The 21,700-nt window shown below is 36.2% G+C and overlaps 1 protein-coding gene across 3 annotated transcripts in view; it reads right to left on the reverse strand.

The window, feature by feature from the left end:
- LOC311582914 (alpha-amylase 1) overlaps nucleotides 1–21,700 on the reverse strand; it is a 37,416-nt gene that overhangs the window by 8,519 nt on the left and 7,197 nt on the right. Inside the window, exons 1-3 of one of the 3 annotated variants that reach the window (XM_084756218.1) lie at nucleotides 6,235–6,250; nucleotides 675–876; nucleotides 404–550 (exon numbers count right to left, since the gene is read on the reverse strand). In XM_084756218.1, the coding sequence (XP_084612344.1) occupies nucleotides 404–550; nucleotides 675–842 (315 nt within the window). In that variant the 5' untranslated portion in view covers nucleotides 843–876; nucleotides 6,235–6,250. Of the gene's footprint in view, nucleotides 1–403; nucleotides 551–674; nucleotides 877–1,951; nucleotides 2,163–6,234; nucleotides 6,251–21,700 lie in introns of those variants that run through there. The other 2 variants (XM_084756217.1, XM_084756216.1) reach the window with 2 other exon arrangements.

The raw sequence follows: 21,700 nt of genomic DNA on the forward strand, positions 1-21,700 counted from the left end.
AAATGTTGGTACTGGTCTTTATTAAAAGGAGAAATAGCAATTTACCATGACAAATAATGGAGAAAAGTACAGGAATTGTGGGTGCACCAAAAATCACACAAAAATGACATTAAATATAGCATCTAAAATGTCTAAATCCTAACCACAAAGGGGATAGTAGAAAATGCGAATGCTTATAAAAATTAAAATTCAAAGTTTTGTTTTATAAGTATTTTTCTTTAGATGGTTCATATGAAAGAGGTTTTCAAAGTTGACCATAAAGTAGTAGTTAATTTTGAGTTATAGCTAAAATGTGAAGAAAGCAATTAAAAGCTTTGAAGCTTTTCGGTCAAGGAAAATAAGAAACAAAAGGCAGAAATTGGTTTTGCATTTATGACTACAAAGGAAATGTGACTTTACTTACACCAACGTTGTTGCACCTATTCACCATGTCCTTGAATTCTTCTTCATTTCCAGACCTTGAACATATTTTGTAGCTAATTGGTTGGTATCTTTCCCACCATGGTCTTGAAGGGCTGTTGACTACAATGTTTTCACTGGGTGGAGAGACCTACAAATGACACAGTTTAAGTTTTTCAGATTATGGTTTACTTTACCGAAATTAATCTGTAGAAATCTGTCAATGTCCCTGAAGTTTCACATGGTAAACTATGGATATAATTAAGAAGACTTACCTGCACACCTCCAAATCCTTTAGGAGCTAAGTATCTCTCACATTCCTTAGCAATATCCACCCAGCGCCACTCAAACAGGTGGACAATAGCAGTTCGACCATATTGAGTATGGGGGTCGTACTGAGCCCAGCAGAACCCAGTGACCAAAAGCAGCAGAAAGACCTTCATTTCGTTATGATATTTTCTTTCTATTATTTTATTTCTGCAAAAAAAGACATATTGATATAAATGTTAACATGAATCAATATTACTGTACCAGCTTTTTATAAACTATAAGGAACTATTAATAGTAATGTCAATAAATGAAGAACCTTCAATTTTCACTTGAGAAAACTAAGTGTCCTTTGAGTTTCTAAGATATCTTAATGTTTTTGTCTCTGAAGAATATTAGCCCTTTTCAGACATCTGGATGTGTGTGTGTGTGTGTGTGTGTGTGTGTGTGTGTATGTGTGTGTGTGCATGCATGTGTATGTATGTTTGAGCGTGTTTTATATGTGTGTTGGTAGATTATCTGACTTATATTTGCAGTTATGACATCATCCATTCAAGAGAATTACAACTGAAGCCTTGTATAGTTTTGGAGCCTTGTAGAGTTTAAATATCTCTCTAAAGTTTTCATTCCAAATATAAACAGCACAATCAATTAATCTCTATTTTCTTCTCCTAGACAGTTTTGTGACTCATTAAGTACTATGCTAAAATCAAATAATTTTTGTTGAAAATATCTTGGAATATATAAAATGTTTAACATAATAAAAGTGAACATTATATTTAGGGTTTTTTTTGTTTGTTTGTTTCAAACATTCACTCCACATGAGAGTGCCTGTTTCTCTTTTCAGGAGAGAGAATGTATTATTAAGAAACTGTTCATGCTCTTCAATTCACACAGCCACATATACAACTAAGAATTAATAGAGTGAATACCAGATGCAGGCAATTAAATGTGAAAAGAAACGATGTTTCACTTAAAGGCATCCTGAACTGTGCTTGTGTATGTAAACTTTTATAGTGAAAACAGATTCTTCTCTCAAACAATATATCCTAATTATAGGTTCCCTTCCCTCCACCCCACCATGGCGATTCCCACTTCCCCCTTTTTGTCTCCCCATTCTACTCCCTTTTTGTCACTTATCAGAGAATTACAGACTTCTAAGAGACAACAATCAAGATGACAAAATATTCAACAAGATAAAGCAAAAACTATGATACCAAAAATGGACTTGACAACCCAGTAGGAGGAAGAGTACCAAGAACAGGCACAAGAGTCAGATACCCACTTGTTCTCACAGTCAGGGGTCCCATTAAAAATAATAAGCCAATAGCTCTAATATATGCAGAGGACTTAGGGCAGAGCCTTTTAATCCCTGTGCTTGCAGCTTCAGTCTCTCTGAGCACATATATGAATCATGCTTAGTTGATCAGAGAGCCTTGATTTCCTGGTGTCCACCATCACTTCTGGCTCCGGCAATTTTTCTGCCTCCTCTTCTGAAGGATTCCCTGAGCTCTGATGAGAGGGATTTGGTAAAATGTTCTAGTTTATATTCTCTCCATATAATGAATGCATCTGCATCCGTTCCCATCTGTTTCAAGAAAAAGGCTCTCTGATAATGACTGGATAAGGCACTAATCTATGAATATATCAGAATATTATTAGAAAACAGTATGTTGTTAGTTTTATCACAGAGCCCTGGGCTATTTGGTTTCTGCTTCTTGTTGACCAAAGTGGCATCAGGTATGAGTTTCTTCTCTTGCAGTGGGCCTTGGGTCAAATCAAACACTGCTTAGCTACTTTGTTAAGGGGTGCCTCCTGCAAAACGATTCAGGGAAATGCAAATCAAAACATCTCTGAGATTCCATCTTACACCCATCAGAATGGCTAAGATAAAAAACTCAAGTGACACCACATGCTGGCAAGGATGTGGAGAGAGAGGAACACTCCTTCATTGCTGGTAGGAATGCAGACTAGTACAGCCACTTTGGAAATCTATCTGGCGCTATCTCAGAAAACTGGAATAAGGCTTCCTCGAGACCCAGCTATTCCACTCCTTGGAATATACCCAGAAGATGCTCCAGCACACAACGAGAATATTTGCTCAATCATGTTCATAGCAGCCTTATTCATAATAGCCAGAACCTGGAAACAGCCTAAGTGTCCCTCAGTAGAAGAATGGACTTTAAAAAAAAAACCATGGTACATTTACACTATGGAATACTACTAAGCTATTAAAAACAAGGAATTCCCAAAATTTGTGGACAAGTCAATTGAACTAGAAATGATCATAATGAGTGAGTTAACCCAGAAACAGAAAGAGTCAAGTGATATATACTCACTCATATCTGGACACTAGCCCAAGGGGCATGTCCCGTGAAAGTTTTCACTTACCAGGAAAGTGGGACAGAGGGGAAGACTTCCTACTGGGGCTCTAGGTGAGAGAAGCATGGGAGAATGGGGAAATAGAAGGATCCAGAAGGTCCTAGAAACCTACAAGAAGAACATTATAATGGGCAGATCTGGGACGAGGGGTCCTGCTCAAACTATGGCACCAGCCAAGGACAATACGTGCAGTAAAATTTGAACCCCTACCCAGATCTAGCCAATGGACAGAACATTCTCCACAGTTGAGTGGAGAGTGGTGTCTGACTTTCACAGGAATTCAGGTGCCCCATATTTGACCATGTCCCCTGGATGAGGAGGCTTGGTGGCACTCAGAAGAAGGATAGCAGGCTACCATGAAGAGACTTGATACCCTATGAGCATATACAAGGGGAGGACATCCCCTTCCATCACAGTCACAGGGGAGGGAGCAAAGGGAAAATGGGAGGGAGGGAGGAATGGGAGGATACAAGGGATGGGATAACAATTGAGATGTAATATGAATAAATTAATAAAATACATTTAAAAATAGCATAACCTTAAAGAAATCTGAAAAAGTCAGAGACATATGATTGACTATATTTTTAAATTAATTTATTCAGATTACAACTCAGTTGTTATCCCATCACTTAAATCCTTCCATTCCTCCCTCCCTCCCGCTTCACCCTATTCTGCTCCCCTAGGTCTGTGACCAGCGGGGACCTTCTCTCCCACAATATGGTCATAGGATATCAAGTCTCTTCATGGTAGTCTGCTATCCTTTATTTGATTGCCATCAGGTCTCCCTACAAAGAGGTGGTGGTCAAATATGTCGCACCAGAGTTCATGTCTAAACCCCTACTTTTCTAGACAATGGGCAGGACATTCTCCACAGTTATGTGGAGAGCACGGACTGACTTAAACATGATTATACTTATTAAAAAGTCTTATAATGCATGTAAGTCTGTGTATAAATACACATATAGCATTTAAATGAAAATTTCCATTTGGGATAGCTCTATATTTTTTACTTTCATTGTTAATATTACTTTACGTAAATAGAATTATAAAAACAATTTTACACTTTAGCCATTTGAAGATATTCTGGGTACATCTGGCTTCTACTGTATTTCATAAAGATTATGTGTAAAATATTTTCCACAGAACTATCATTATTTGCAAAATATTTTACTATTTTAAAATATTTTGTGTTTATGGCTAGATGTTTATACAAGTATGTATAAAATACATGAATTTTTAAAAGTATGTTTCTTGGAGATGGAAAGATAACTCAGAGGTTATGAGTGCTTACTGCTCTTGCAGAGGACCCAGGTTCAATTCCCAGCATCGACATGGCAGCTCAAATTCCCTGTTATTCCAATTCTAGGGGAAGCAGTGCCATTATCTGACTTTCCTTGGCTCCTGCACATACATGGTGTACACACATACACTCAGGACGATACGCATACATAAAATATAGTTTTTGAAGATTCAGCATACATACAGTATGATATATTTATCAGAAAATGTAAGGAATAAAGAAATATTCACCTATGTTTGAGTTGCTAGAACTTTCTTTTAGGTAATTTCTTTTAATGTTTTTTAAACTTAAAAGAAGAATATCCAAGTTATCATTGATACTAAAATTTCCATTAAACCACTTCCATATGACCAATTTTTTTTCATTTTTTGCCATCAAGGCTACATTTTGTAGAATCTTTTTTAAATATTTATGAAGAAAAGGCTGTGTCCAGCCCTACGGTCCACTCTGTTGTATAGAATAATAAGATTCAGGCTATACTTTGCCTGAGCAATTTGATCTTACCCATGAGGTACTACATTTTGAATGTAAGTGTCAAAGTAGAATGCCCTGTTTATATAAGTAAACCCCCACTAATAATCACATTATGGGTCACAGCTGGTAAATAATTTAAGTGACAATAAAATGTTCCACTCATGGATATTTTAAATAAAGAACTATCAGAAACATGACCTGCTCCATTACAACAGGTCTATCTCCCATAATGAAATACTATAGCCAGTGGCACTCCAAGGCAATGACACAACTGCCTACCCGTAACTCTGTTATTTGTCAGAGAATTACTCAGGTGGGTCAACAAAAGAATTTCTAGTCATCTTCAAATTTCAGTTCAAGTGTGATTTCTTTTTCAGATGCTGTATTGTCCACATCAGGATGACACCCCAAAATGACACTCAAATGTCCTGCCATATGGGCCAATGCATAATTGCTCTGTGTCTTGTCAGTGCTGCAAAAGGTTTCTTACTCATTTGTTCAGCTTATACCATCAACCTTCTACTTGTAAATTGTGACATAGAGATAAGGTCAATATATCTTATTACACTACTGACATAGTTTGTCAATAAAAATTGTAGTAGTTATTGTGACACTGAGATTCAAAAAATAAACTGCAGAATATTGGAAGTGATATAACTTTTTTCAAACAAAGTAATCTATTTCATGATACAAACAAATCCCTATGAGGTTTGTGATCACGGACTAAAACTTGAGTTTGCTAACCCAATGCCTGCTTTTTACTGTACTGTAACATTGCATCCTTCAGTGTCGTACATGACCACAGGGCTAGAAAGAAGCATAACTCCAACCAAGAGCTCATGCCAAACAAGTGTAGAAGTCATATCACTTACAAAAGTAAAAGTGTTATTCTCATCAGGAACTGGCTAGTAAAGAAAATACTCAAGGCATCCTAAAGAAGAGAAGCATACAGCAGATCTTGCATCTAGCATTATGTTCATGAAAAATCCTGTATCTGTCCTGATTAACACTGACATCAGTCCAATCTTATTACAAGTTTTTTATTTAATGGTGCTATATATTTATATGTCAATTGTTGAGAGAGAAGTTTTAATTTAATTTTATAACTTATGTGACTGATATTTTTATGTTTTCCTTAATTACTTTGTGAGATAATATGGATACTCAGATACAAGCATATGTATAGATATTTTCATATCCAGCTAAATGATTACTGAGTATCACCTAACTCCATTCAATGCAGTGGCCAATGTCTTCCACTAACATAAAGCAAATATGTCTATGGATTTCAACAAGCCATAATGCAGCCACAATATAAAATACAAACTCAGCAGCACTGGCAAAATAACATGAAGACGTGTACATGAAATTCATACTCAAGCAAACTAGCATACCCTTCAAAGACTACATACCATGTGCTGCCGTCCAGTACAGTTGGAATTTCCTGATTTGGTTTGAAAGTGGCTGCTTTATCCTGAGCAGCACAATTTATTATCATCTAGGAAAAACATTGTACTTATTTTTGGCCATTGATTTGGATTCCACTTCCATAAAACGTTCACCGGTAATCTCTGTAATGCACCATGTAGCAAGAACAATGTGTGTTTCCTCTAGTCACAAAGTCATTGTGCTTCTAATGTCAGAGTCACAAGGTAGATTGTAGAGAACAGGCTGTGCTCTGGATCTGAACTGCTCAGTGCTCAATAGAATAGCAGCGTTTCGGTTGTGAGCTACTCTGAGATCTCTACTTCCTGAAACAGTAGTTTTTCATGAGTTATTCCACTATGAGCACAATGGCCAAAGCAGAAAAGCCCTATACTATGTTTAAAGATGTAATCAGCCACCATCTACCTACCAGCCCATCAAAAAAACGGACTGATTATTTATTTATAATGATTAAAAATTCTATTTGTGTTTATTCACAATCATATCAGGAACATCGAACAAACACATGAGCTGATCAATATGACTTCCCTCCATAAGATTTTAAAAGAAGTCATAATACTAGATAACAGTAGCATAGCATTCAAACCCATCACTCAGTCACTTCTCAGGGGATTTTCTTGAGGAAAGCACCAGAGAAATAACCTCTGGGTTTTTCCAGATTAAAGCTCAAGCATGGTTTCTTTGTCAACGGTATATGATCAAGTTCAGAAGGACACACTACATGTTCACTAAAAACTGCCTGCCATGTGTACCTGTACTCGATTGCTTTGTGTCTTAGCATCTTCGTAGCTGAATTTATGTCTTAGTTTAATGACAATCATCAACTTTTGGTTCCAGCAGCTTTTCTCTACATGTGTTCTCAGTACGAGCTCTGTATTCCATGGCTTATTCAAACACTTTCTTAGCTGCTCTATAACATTTATGTTATACACATATATATATAGCTTATATATGTATTATGTAATGTATAAAGTAATATCACTGTTACAGACTTTATCAATTAAAATGTAATAAAACAGTACTTGTTGTCAAGCAATTCACATGTACAGGGAATTGAAAGATGCTCAGATAGGAATACTTTTATGTAAATTTAACACAAAAGAGTTAATCAACTCAATGTGTGTGTGTGTGTGTGTGTGTGTGTTATAAAATTTATTTACACTGCAGTGCAAGATTATCCTACTTACAGTAGAATACCTGTTTTCTTGAATGGGAGACTGCACACCACTGACATAGAGATCAAAAGCTAAAACTTATGAGATACTGGGAAGCACACACTGTCTTTCCTGGCTACACAGAAAAGAGTCTCATTCTTGAGGAAAACTACCTAGCCAAAAAAATATACAAAGCTACAAAAAAGTAAGAAAATATAATTATCAGTGTAAATTAGATTCTAAAATTACACTATACAATGCACAAGTTATACAAACAAGCAACAAATGAGGTAATGAATATTTTTTAATATATAGCTATGATGCCTAAAATTCTCATTCCTGAATGCAGTCTCAGATTTCCAAAACAGGCTTAATATACTACCACCATTTGAATGACCACCATTATGTCCCAATCACATAAAATAACATTCAGAATAGAATACCTCAAAATAGGACCTCCCACAGCCAGAAACCCAAGAAAAGACAACAAAATAAGCACATTATTGTTGTTGGTTGTTGTTGTTGTTGTTTTTTCTCAAAAACTGGAAAGAAACCAGTACAGAAATACCAGCATGGAATTTGGGGGTAGTACATTTATGTACAGTTGGCAATATACATTTAAAAATAGAAAATCACATTCACATAGTGCAGGAGCCTTATTTTACACATGAAGGTATACGTGAGAATTTATGGGAGGCCAAATTTAAAGACATAAACCAATTAACATGTTAGTCAATTTCACAGTAGACCAGGAAGCAGAGCAGAAAAAAAAATGCTTTCAATATAGTAAGAAAAGTAACAAGTTTAAAGTTGGGGATTATAAATTGTGGCTGAAGAAATTAGCACCACGAGGGAAAAGCAACATGAAGAAGAAGAAGAAGAAGAAGAAGAAGAAGAAGAAGAAGAAGAAGAAGAAGAAGAAGAAGAAGAAGAAGAAGAAGAGGAGGAGGAGGAAGAGGAGGAAGAAAGAAAGAAAGAAAGAAAGAAAGAAAGAAAGAAAGAAAGAAAGAAAGAAAGAAATTCACTTTGAAGCAATAGTAAAAGTGCCATGAGAGTATCTCAGGAATTGATCAGATCATATCTATTGCAAGTTAAACTATGAAAAGGTACAGAATCATTGGAAAGATGCCGATTTTTAAGTATGATCTTTCCATGTTTCAAGTATGATACAGCTACACATTTGCACATTTCGCTATCCTGCTTCTCAGTGGCTACTGGAGCAATGATTGAAGAGGACACAGATACTGCTCCAGGTCTTAGTAGACATTCCTGTTAGCCACATGAGAGTGGTGTTTTTAGGTGTAGAGAGGGAGGCTTGTAGAGCCACATAAGCTTCTGCCAGACATTCACAAGATGTGGGAGTCAGGTGGATAAAAATTCACACGGTTAGCTCTTCAAGTATGAGTCATGAAACAGTAAAAATGAAGCTAACACTAAAATGTTACATAAGAGGTATAGATATTACAGGTGGAATATCTATGGAGGAAAGCCATGGGCCATGAAGAGAGGCAAGATAAGAAATAGATTGCATATCCTGCAGTTGGCAAGGAGATCAAGAAGGGAATCCCCATGATTTGGAAGTTCACATCACAATGTAATATGATCAGGGTGCTCAATATGGAGACACAGAATTTATTATATTCTTATTAGGTTTTGTTCTTTGATTGTTCTTACTCTTTTTTTTTTTTTCTGTTCCTCCTCTTGAAAATGAACCTTTCAGTCCATGGCACTTTGCATTGAAAGACAGAGCTTACCTTAAAATTTTCTAAAGAGTTTCACAGATCAGACATTTTCTTTAGTGTCAAAGAAACTCAGGGGTTAAATTATGTAAGAAATACAGGATGGCTGAAAATTTTAGAACTCTTGAATGGTTAAATGTACTTTGAATTTTGATTAATATGTGACTTTGGAGATATCATCATCCAAAAAATGTATATCTAGTGAATGTTTGATCCCTAACTTATAAACATATTAAAAAGTCATATAATAAGGATTCTTACTGCAGTAATCAATCTCATAAGCTCATGAATTAATCTATTCATGAATTATTACTGATTGAGATGACAGAAGAGAATGCATAGATGGAGAAGAATGTTACTGAGGTCATTCCTGCCTTTGAAGGAATGTTTCGTCCTTGGTTGGCTTCACTTCCTGAACATGAGATGAAAAGCTTTGTTCCAACTCATGATCCCTGTCATGATGTTCTGCCTCATGACAGCTTAAAAGTAATGAAGAACACTGATATGTAATAAAATATCTCAAACCATGAGACAAAGTAAATCCTTTTCATTTTTTCTCTTGCATTGGTGTCACAGTGATGGTAAATTAGTAATGTACTTTTCTTACTGGAAATTGTACTTGGATTCTATATCCATAAGCCATGTGCCACCAACATCTGCAATGCATTGTGTAAAAGGAATAATGTGTGGTTTTTCTTACTCAGGAAACTTTTTGGCTCCTGCTACTAAGAATGACAGTGTGCACTAAAATGCACTGACATACTCTGTGTTGAATAGAATAGACCTCAGGTTGTGAGTTGCCTTGGTCTTTTCTAATTCATAAACCAGAAGTTACTTTGTACATATATTAAATACAACAAAAACAGTAAAATGAGACTTCTTAAAATATTACTTGAAACTTTTAATTTTATGAATAGCAAGAAAACACATTATATAACATGGTAATAGGATGACTTGATATGGTTTTAAACTGAAGGTAAATTTTCAAAGTTAAAAATCTATTACCTTAGAACTTTAAAAAAAACTATTTGTTTTAAATGGAACAATGTGACAAATATACTCAGTAACTCAGTAAAGTTGAATTCACATATCCCCCTTATGTGGGAGAGGTGACTATAATAGAATTGAAGTTAAGGGGAAATGTGGGCTCCTTTTTCCGGAGGCTAGGCTGAGAATCTGGTCACAGAGTTTTCTCCAGCTTTCTGGAGGCTACCTGAGGAAGGCTTTGTCTGGAGAACCAGTCACCTGGAGGCCTCCTCAGCAGGGAGCAAGGGAGCTTTCCAGTCAGATCCCCCAGCTTGAGGGAGCTCAGGGTAGCCTTGTGCTTAGCAGGGTTTGAGACAATGGCAGGAGTCCCTTCCAGCCGGGGAGGGGGAATCAGACTTGTAAAAGGCCAGGTAACCTACTAACTGGCACTTGGTTAAAACAAAGACAGTCAAGAGCTAAGCATTTAATTACTGGATTTAAATCACTAGAATTAATTCTGTAAGCATAATGATAAAAAGAAAGGCAAAGACAGGGAGCTACAGAGGGAGAGACAGGGAATGAGCGCCCCCACCCCAGACCTCTGGGTGTTTTAATATAGGGTATCTGAATTGGAAGACATTTCCAGGGCCTTGTCTCCAGCCAGCTTTAATATGTGTTTCTTCAAAGAGCCAGCTTTTGACACCTTTTGGTTTGCTTTGGCAGTGTCTCTGCAAAGAACTAGCCTTTTTACACATTTTGGTGTCTGGTGGGCTGTTGCCAGCAGAGGATACACTCACCTATTTCCTAGCAGCATGAAGCTTACCAGAAGGGAGCTTCTCCTCCACCTACAGACAAAGGCCCACAGGAAAATTGCTTTTTAAAATTTATTTATGTGTCTAATTCTTTTTTTTAAGTTATTTATTTATTTATTTATTTATTTATTCACTTTATATCACCATTGTAGACCCCTCTCTCCTCTCCTCCTGGTCCCACCCTTCCCTCCCTCTTTCCTCTAACCCCACATCTCTGACCCCTCAATAAATGGGAGCTCCTCCCCCACCTGCCCATCCCAGCCCCTCAAGTCTTATCAGGACTGAGCACATCCTCTTTTACTGCAGCCTGGGAAGACAGGTCCTCTAAGGAGAAGTGATCAAAAAGGATGCAACAGAGTCCTTGTCAGAGACAGCCCCTGCTTTCCTTACTAGAAGATCCATGTGAAGACCAAGCTGCCCATTGGGTACATATGTGTAGGGGGCCTAGGTCCAGTCCATACATGGTCCTTGGCTGGTGCTTCAGTTGTGGCAAGCCCCTCTGGGCCTTGGCTAGTTGACTTTGTTGGTCTTCTTGTGGATAGCCATACTATAGTTCACAAGCCCAAAGAAGCTAAGTAACAAAGAGGGCCCAAGGTAGGATGATTGAATCTTACTGAGAAGGAGAAATGGAATAGAGAAAGGAAGTACTTGTTGATAGGGAACAAGATAGGAGTGGGAGTGCTGAGGGAAATGAGGTTAGGGATCAGATGTGGGGAGAGGAGGGACAGAAGGACAGAGCTTTCGGAGAGAGAAGAGAAACCATGGCCATCTCTGAAACAAGCTGAAGACCTAAGACAGAGTAGGCTTCTGGGAAGATATAGGGGTGAGTCTAACTGAGACCCCAAGTAACAAAGGATTTGGAGATTGAACAGGCCAACCTCTAACCAGATAAGACTCCTAGTGGACCCCAAATTGGCCCTTCCTGATACAGATGGAGCACAAAGAAAATGTCCAACAAACTTCTTGCCCAACACAAGACCCACACAATGGGAGAGAGCCAACTTCTGATACTATTAAGGATGCTTTGCTATGCTTGCAGAGGGGAGCCTAGCACAGCTGTTCTTTGAAAGTCTCCACCCAGCAGCACTTGGAAACAGATGCTGAGACTCACAGCCAAACATTGGGCAAAGCATAGGGAGTCTTGGGAAGAGTTCAGGGAAGGACAGAAGGACCCAGAGGGGACAGAAGATCCACATGTGTCTAATTTCTATTGCACTAATGGACAGTGGAATGAAAAGAGAACCCAAGTTTTGTATCAATTTCCTCAAAGTAATAATACATGTTGGATTCTTTAGAATATGAAAATAGTTGGTACTTCTTAAATACACAGAAAGTTGGATTCACATATGCACCTTGTGGAGTGACTATAGTGGAATTGAAATTAGGAGAAAATAGCTGTACATACTCCTTATGATTCATATGTCCTTTTGCCTCTATTTCATCCTTTCTCATCACCTATCTAGGCCTCCTTTCTAAATGTTTAGACTTTACCTATGTGTATGCCCATTTATATATATGGATGTATGCATTATGGCCTCAGAACATAACATATGAGGAAGAGTACACTGGTTTTTTGTTTGTTTGTTTGTTTGTTTGTTTTTGAGTTTGGATCACATCACTTAATATTATACTTTCTTTGCATGTGCATTTTACTGCAAGTTTCATTCTTTTCTTTTTCTTTAGAGTTGAGTAATTCTCCACAGTGCACATTACACCACATTGTTATTATCCATTCAGCTGTTGATGGACACTGATGCTTGTTTCATTTTCCTGCTTGTGAGTGGGGAAGTAATAAAAATAGATGTACAACTATCTCTGGGATAAGTTATGTGGCTATTACAGTACATGCTGTATCATATAGCAGTTCTATTTTTAATGTCTGAAGATCTTCAAAGTTAATTTTCACAATATTAATTGGCAGGGCTGCCAGCAGTTAACAAAGGTTCTACTTTCCCTACATGCTTTGCTACATTTCTTGACAGATTTCTTTTTTAATGTACATTTCATTTAGTATAATTTATTCACATTATATCCTGATTGTTATCCCTTCCCCCTTATCTTCCCATTCCCACCCCTCCTCCCTCTTCTGCCTACTCCCCTCCCCTAGACCTTTGATAGACAGAGCCTCCTACCCCAACTGTCTGGCAATAGCCAATGAGGTCTCATTAGAATAGCCTGTACTCCCATTCCTCTGTGTGCTCACTAGGCCATCTTGACAAGGGACAGTGACCAAATCATGGGCACCAGAGTTTATAATGGTGGCCATTCTGACTAGAATGAGATAGTATCTCATAGTAAGTTTGTTTGAACATTGAGAATATCTAGTTATTTTATCAGCCCATTTGTCCACCGCCAATTTTGTTCTCTTGGTGTTTGATTGTTGTTATAATTTCTAAATCTGAAAATCAGTCCCCTGTTCGAAACTAGCTGATAAAGATTTTCTCCCATTCTGTGATCCTTTTTATCTGCTGGTATTTTTGGTTTTTGCTTTTGTTTTTGTTGTTGTTGTTTTGTTTTGTTTTACTGTACATAAACTTTTAAAATCTCATGTAGCTGCATCTGTTGATTCTATTGTATTTTGCATAAAAATATATCCATAATCTCCAGTATACCACAAAATATACCAATAAAAATTTTGTGCTGAATATCAAATGATATTCCAGAATATGATCAATAACCCAGTATGATTCTCTCACCTAAGACTATAAAAGTAGAATTGGCCCTCAATAGATTTCAGAGCATGTGACTCAAATGCTTCACCACACAACAAGGACATATGCTCCACCATGTTCATAGCAGCCTTATTCATATTAGCCAGAACCTGGAAACAGTCTAAATGGCCCTCAGTTGAAGAATGGATAAACTGTGGTAAATTTATATAATGGAATACTACTCAGATACTAAAAACAAGGAAATCCTGAAATTTGTGGACAAATGGATGGGACTAGAAATGATCATAATGAGTGAGTTAACCCAGAAGCAAAACGACTCACATGGTATATACCCACTTATAATTGGGCACTAGCCTAAAAGGCACATCCCATGAAAGTCTTCACTTACTAGAGATTGGAATAGATGTGAAGACATCCTACTGAGACTCTAGGTAAGAGAAGTATAGGAGAATGGGGAAATAGAAGAACCCAGAGTGTCCTAGAAACCTACAAGAAGAACATCATGATGGATGGATCAGGGCATGGGGGGGGTCTGCTCAAAATATTGTACTAACCAAGGACAATACAATAGTAAACATTGAACCCCTACTCTGATCTAGGCAATGGACAGGACATTCTCCAGTTATGTGGAGAGTGGTGAGTGATGTTGACATAAACTCTGGTGCTCCATATTTGACCACCTCTCCTTGGTGGGGAGACCTGGTGGTACTCAAAGAAAGAATAAGCAGGCTACTAAGATGAGACTTGATAGCCTATGACTTTATAGTGGGGGAGGAGGTCGCCATTGGTCATAGACCCGGGGAAGGGGAGTAGAGTGAAAGCAGGAAAGAGGGAGGAATGGGAGCATATAAGCAATGGGATAATAACTGAGTTGTAATCTGAATTAATTAATAAAATTAAAATTAAATAAAAACAGTCATTTGTTAAGGAACTTTTAAATAAAGATTTACTGAGGATCAACTTTTGAATGCCACTGGTCTCAGGTCAACCATAGTTTCTCCTGACCATATTACATGGTCCACTTAAAGATGATACTCCAAACTGACATTCAAAACTTCCTGCCAGGTGGATTTGTGCCTGAAAGTTCTATTCATTGGCAGCCGTTTATCTGTGTTCTTTAATCACTTACCTCATCATCAGTGTCACATTTCTGCACAAGTACCTACTTTGTGTTTTTATTAAATATTAACTCCTTTTTTCTTTATAAGTGTATTCACTTTACATCCTGGCCATAGCCCCATCCCTCCTCCCCTTCCAACCCCACTCTCTCCCCCTCTATTCAGAAAAGGGGAGCTCCCCTTCCCATCCACTCCAGCTCATCAAATAACATCAGCACATGTCCTCTTCTCGATGGCCTGGCAAGGCAATCCCACCAGGGGGAAGTGATAAAAAACATTTGGAAACAGAGTCAGAGACAGCCTTCACTCTCATTACTCAACATTAACTCTTAATATTCTATTAGCTCAATCATTTGGGGCTGTTTTGTACTTGGCATATCTGATTTGTATGTGAAATAAAATGTGTCAACTGTTACAGATTTTTAACAATCAATATTGGAATGGAGATGGCAGATTCCACTCAGGGTTCTCCTGAATTTTAAGAGTAGCAAATTAGTCTAAAGAGGCAAAGATCCTTAGAACATCTGAGTTCAGAGAGGAGATGATAAGACAAACACACACACGAGAGAGAGAGAGAGAGAGAGAGAGAGAGAGAGAGAGAGAGAGAGAGAGAGAGAAGAGAGAAAAGAAACAGAAGGCTAATTCAGCACAAAGTGCAAAGCAAAACATCAATTGTGGCTTGACTCCCCAAAGTTTTGGAGATGTGAGAAATAAAACATCTGAAAATTAAAATGCACTGAACATACAATTATGATGTAATTATTTATGCAAATATGTATTTATCATTGTTAAGTAAGCAGTATTTCTTATAGATTGTCTGCAATATCTTTGTATTTCTATTTCATGTACCTAAAGAGTTCTAAATATGTAAAAATACTTGACTTCCAAAACATAGTTCTTCATATTTTGTGAAGGTACATTTTGATCAATAGTTAACTTAGAACTTTTGAAATACATTCAAGGCACGCTTTTCTGCTTACCTTTTATTTTATATTAATATAAAATGTTTCTACTTAAATAGTCATTTTTCCTTGGTGTTTTACTTGTTTGTGTCACTTTTATAGATAAACTGTTTTTAGCTTGTACTGTGACCTGTAAACTATTCCCAGGAGTACCACTTTTTTTGTATAATGAACCTCACTTTAATAATGGGCTTTAGATAAATTCCACCTAAGGGCCACTGTTCCCAAACTTTTTTTCCTTAGATTTGGTGGAAAGGCATTTTTTCTTTACATTGTCATCCCCCCCCCCAAAAAAGAGATGACATCATGTCACATATATTCCCCAAACCACAAAATGATTAGTGATGTTTCCGACAAAGAAATTTCAAAGATTGGAATGCCCCACCAAAAACCTCCAACTAAAACACACATGATCAGAGTTTCTGGTTCCTGGTTCACCTCATTGCTTATACTGGTTTCAGGCAGCAACCTAGGAATCTTTAGTTACTGATGTGATGCAGGTGCCCTCAATGGAGTCCATGGATGAATTCAGTAACAGATGGGCAAACAGATGACTAGGTGTCTAAAATGCCTTGATATTTGGGAAAGATGAAGAAAAGCAGAAGAATATAATTAGGACTCCAGGATTAGAATCAATTTTCAAAATGTGCTGTCTTCTTCTTCTACTTCTTCTGTTGCTTTTCTTCTTCCTTCTCTCTTCTTCCTTCATTCTTCCTTCTCTTTTCTTCTTTCTGTTTCAGCTCCCTTAAAAGACCAGGCTGTAGTGGAAGCAGTCTGGCACCATAAGAAAGATTTTATCTTCAAGTTACCTATAGTATCTTATAAATCAAACATATATTTATTGGCTTTTGTTTCATGTTTTATATGACCTATAACTGATGTGAGCAAAAACTGAAAAGTTATATTTTTGAGCAAACTATAAATTGTTTCCTTCTCTCCTCTCCTCTCCACTCCACCCTACTTCCTTGGGGGTTGCATTGTATCTGTAATTAACATTTATAAAATAGTCATTTTCCAAATATTGTCTACTAACCCATAAGATTCATGTGTCTCCCCGTTTCCTATTATTTTTATCTCCTCCTACATAGATTTGAAAGTTTCACTGTAGAGGTTCTGTACTTCTTTGCTTAGGTCTATTCTTATTTTCTTTGAGATTTCAGAGAATGGGAGTGTGTCCATGGTCTCCTCTATATATAGTTTGTTGGTGGTATATAGAAAAGGTACTGATTTGCTCAAGTTGATTCTGTATCCTGTCACATTGATCAATTTACTTTGATGAAAAAACTTCTGGAAGTTTTAACTTAGGACTTGTGTTATCTTTATCATGTCTTCTGCAAATAGCAAAATTTTGATTCTTGTGTTTCTACTTACATTTCTTTAATTTCTTTCGCTTGCCTTACTGCTTCTGGCACTACTAACAAGCACAGCATTGAAAAGGAGTAGGGAGAGTAGAAATTCCTGTTTGGTTTCTGCTTCAGTGAGATTGCTGCAACCTTTCCTCTATTCAGGATGTTGGCTGTGGGTTTCTCATATATAGATTAGTTTTGATTTTGTCCGTCCTTACATCCTCTGGGATTTTTATCATTTTTATTATTAAATACTTAGGGTCAATTATTTGTCTTATTATTATATATTATTATAATTATATAGTTTTATTATTTCTTGCCATCAACTAGGTTTGGATTTGAGTTGTTTTTATTTTTCCAAATTACTGAGTTCCATCATCAAGTCATGTGTTAATGTTCTTGTTCCTTAGTATAGCCACACAGAGCTAAAAATTTCCTTGATAAATCTTTCAATGTGTCCTTGAGGATATGTTTTCATCCATGTAGTTCCAGGAAACCTTTCCTTGATTTTTTTCCCTTACATTCATTATTAATGAATTGTTAAATCTCCACAAGTGTATTTACTGAAGATTTGCTTGTTGTCAATCTGTTAAATTGCACTGTGGTCAGTGGAGACACAAGGAATCATTTCAGTCTCTGAATCTGTAACAATTTTATGTCCCAGAATATGGTCTGTTTTAGAACAGCTTCCATGTCTTTCTGCTGAGTAGAATGTGTATTCTTTCGTGTTTGGGTGGAATACTTTGTACTTATCTCTCCGGTTCCTTTATTTTATTTCAATTAACTCATGTCTATTTTTGCCCACATGATCTGTCTATTGGAGGAAGTGGAAAATGGAAATTACCTATTATTAATGGGTTGATATAAATTTGTGTCATCAATCCAGTTGAGTATACACACATCATATATATAATGAAATTGTGTACCACAGAGTTTGGTGCACATATGTTTAGTGTCTTCTAAGAAGACAGTAGTGTCTCAAGTAACTGTTCCATTAATTAGAATGATGTGTGCCTATATAACTTTTTTGACTTAGTTTTAGTTTGAAGTCGTTTTCTCAAATAATAGGATAACAACACCTACTTGCTTCCTAGTCCCATTTGATAATTTTATCCATCCTTTTACTCTTAAGGCGAAGCCAACCTTTAAAGCTGTGACTCTTTTGGACAGAATACCAATGAATTTTGTTTCTTGATATATTTAGCCAGCTTTTGTTTTCAGTTTGATAATAGAGGCCACTAACATTCAAAATTATTGAAATTATTAGTCACAGTCACTGTTCGATAGAATTCTGGTGGTTTTGGGTACTTTGTGGCATTGTTTTAATGATTTTGGTTTTATATTTCTTTAGAATCTCTCTGCTATGCTCATTCTTTTCTACTGCCTGAAATATTGTTTCCTGTATTTTGTTTGGTTTGCTGGATATAAATTTTTAAACAGTTTATATGACGGAAAGGATTTCTTTCTCCTTCAACTATGGTAGGTTGATTTGCTGGATATATTAGTCTAGGCTTGTAATGACAGTATTTGGGAACATTTAGCTCCTGGCTTTTCTGGCTTCAAAGTTTCCATTGAGAAACCATCAGTTACTGTTTCATTTACATGGGACTTTTTTTGTTGTTTTCCTCATTTGCAGCTTTAATATTATACTGTATACTTAAGTGTTCTATGGTATGCCACATATATTTTCTTTTAGGTCTTATTTGGTGCTTCCAGTATATATATGGGTTTGTCTTTCCATAATGTTTTTGGTTTTGTTTTTTATTGTCTTATATTTCCTGCACTATTCTGTTCTTCTAATTTGTTCCAGGTCCTCTACTTTGAGTCCTAATATTCTATCTTTTCTTTAAAAGGGTACATTGTCAGAAGCACAAATTCATGAACTAGACAACAGATTTTACTATATATGAATTCTACTTGTAAGGTTTTGAAATTTCTAGTTGAATCACTTTGATTTTTCAATTCTATTTTCATTTTAGCTGTCTTCAATTTTTGTTTTTGTTTAATTCCATTCTCAAATTCTGGATTACCTTTGTCATTTCCCATCAACCTTATGTCTGTGTATTTGGAGGGGATCATTTAGGTACTCATTATCCTTAAATTCTAACTTCTTTGAGCTTGTCCTCACCTGTCTCTTTTGCTGTTTTCAAAACATGGTTTCTCTGTGTAGTGTCGGGCTGTGCTGGAATTCAGTCTGAAACTAGGCTTGGCCTGCCTCTGTCTTCCATGCGATGAGATTATAGGCGTGCACCACCATTGCTCAGCTATTCACCTCTCATGACAATAAAAATATCTCTCCTTAAGATATAATTTTCTTGAAAGATGGAGATTTTGTAAATATAAAACAATACCAACGTGATAAATTCATTACAAAGTTTGGGTCAGTACAAAATTCTCTCTGAAGGTTCAGAGTTGGGGAACATTACAGCAATAACAGTAATTGTGACATATTTTGGTAAATCCCTTCATGTTATGTACCTGTTTATTTTTCTTGAATATAGTTCAACATACTTTAACAATCTCCCAGAAATAACATTTTCACTTTTACATATTGTTGACAAACTCACTAACATTTTAAGGAGTTTTCACATTATATATTTGTGAGGAAGAGTAACCTGTGGCTTCATTAAACATGGTCTTGAATATGGAGTCATTGCAAATAAACTTGAAACTAGAGAAGTGAACTCTTTTCCTTTCATGTTTGGCAGAATTCAACAGTGAAACTGTATGGATTCTGAAGTTGTACTATATGAAGACTTACAGAGTAAATTCCATAATCAGATATGTTAGATTGTCTATTTAAGAGTAGATTATAGCCTTGTAAAAACTGGTCCTCTTCAGTAACTTTTAATGTTATTAATTGAAATAAAATTACCTCACTTTTCCTCCACATTTATGCATTCTAGCAACCCTCTCTCAAACCCTCCATGTCCCTTCCACTCTTAATTTGACAGCCTTTTGATTGTTATCATTACATAAGTATATGTTATGTTAAGCATGTTTCTTCATATTTAGAGGCATTCAAAATGTTATCTTTTCAGAATTTGGTGAATATTTAATGAAATCCTTAATTATGTCTTTTACCTGTTCATTATTTCCTTTTGTTTACATTAACTCTCTAAATGTAATTTTAAAATTATTTATAGACAATATAATCATTTCTTCATGTCATATATTTTGCCATGATCTATTACTTGAAACTGTGTGAGCAATATAAGATACCATTGCAATTTTTCTAAGTAGAAAGTTTCAATTTGTGATTAGCCTTCACTCTAAAATAAACAACTTTTGCAAATTCCTTTAATTGTACCTTAAAATTTCTCATTTCCACTATATTAAAATGTTGATTTTCTTGAAACATTGCTCCTTAAATCTAGCTTCAACCCATGCTCAGAAATCTGTTATTTTATAATTTGAAGAAATTTCAAATTTCTATTTTGTTTAGTCAAGTTTAACTTAATTCAGCCCTAATAAAAGAATATACTTTCTAGGAGTTGAAGACCAAAGAGCTTAGTTTTACAATGAGGCTTAGTTGTTTAAGTGTTAAGATGTTTTTAGGTCTAGATAGATGCTTTTAAGTTGATAATGACAAGATGTGATGGAGATTGATTTACATTCAGAATTTTAGATGCACTGATAGGAAAGATGTTTTCTTCAAGGCTGTCAAGTGCAAATAGCCAAAAACCTTAAGAATGTAACATTTATATAATTCTTTATTGTAGCTACTAGCTATAGGTAGTTTATTGTATTTATGTGTAATATATAAATGTATATGTAAAAATTTTTAAATCAATTATCCAGATTAGAAAAACATATTATACTGGGCACAGCTATTGGCAGTGGAACGTGAGAAGAGGAAGGCCAACCCAAGAGCTAGGAGGTGGACTAACAAGAGTTGATGCATCTGCCTGGGGGCTGAGAGAGCTAACCATTCCCTCCTACTCACTACTCACCCAATTCCCTTTCACAACTCTTCTGCTTCATGCTGGAGAACCCAAGACATGTCATGTCAAAGTTCATCCTTTACTTATCTATGTTCTTTTCTAGAATCTCACTTCCTTTCTTAAATGTTTTACCACATATCTAATTTCAGATATCTGGTGAAGCTGTTAAAAATCATGTTTATACACACACACACACACACACACACACACATATAACTTAAATGTAAATGAAATAATAAAAATATACAAAAAATAAAAAATAATATACTTTGCATGATCTTTAAAGTTGTCAATTTGTTAACATTTTAGTTTTCCGTAAAATGTATTTTGTTCCAAGGTGTAGAGGGAAAAAAATATGTGCATGGACAGTGTGTGTACAATACAGAAACAGACATACACTATATACTTTTCTGGAAATTTCATGAGTGACTTATTAAGGGAAAATAACTTTCATTGAGCCAAGGCTGGCCAGTACCTCAAGATTCCCTTGCCTCTTCTAAATGCACAGATAATAGGACATATGCTGGTACAAATTTTAATTTCATGATTCTTTTCTTAAGGGAAAAAAATCCATACAAAATTGCTCAATTTCAAACTTTTCGCTAGAAAACCTGTGGCTCAGCAAGAGTGCTTGCTCCATGCCTGAAAGCTGAATTTGATCTCTGGTACCAACAAGGTGGCAAAGTAGTGTATACACGTATACACCACACAATCACTCT

This window comes from Acomys minous (genome assembly GCF_964271855.1).
Source record: "Acomys minous genome assembly, chromosome: 14".
NCBI lineage: Eukaryota > Metazoa > Chordata > Mammalia > Rodentia > Muridae > Acomys > Acomys minous.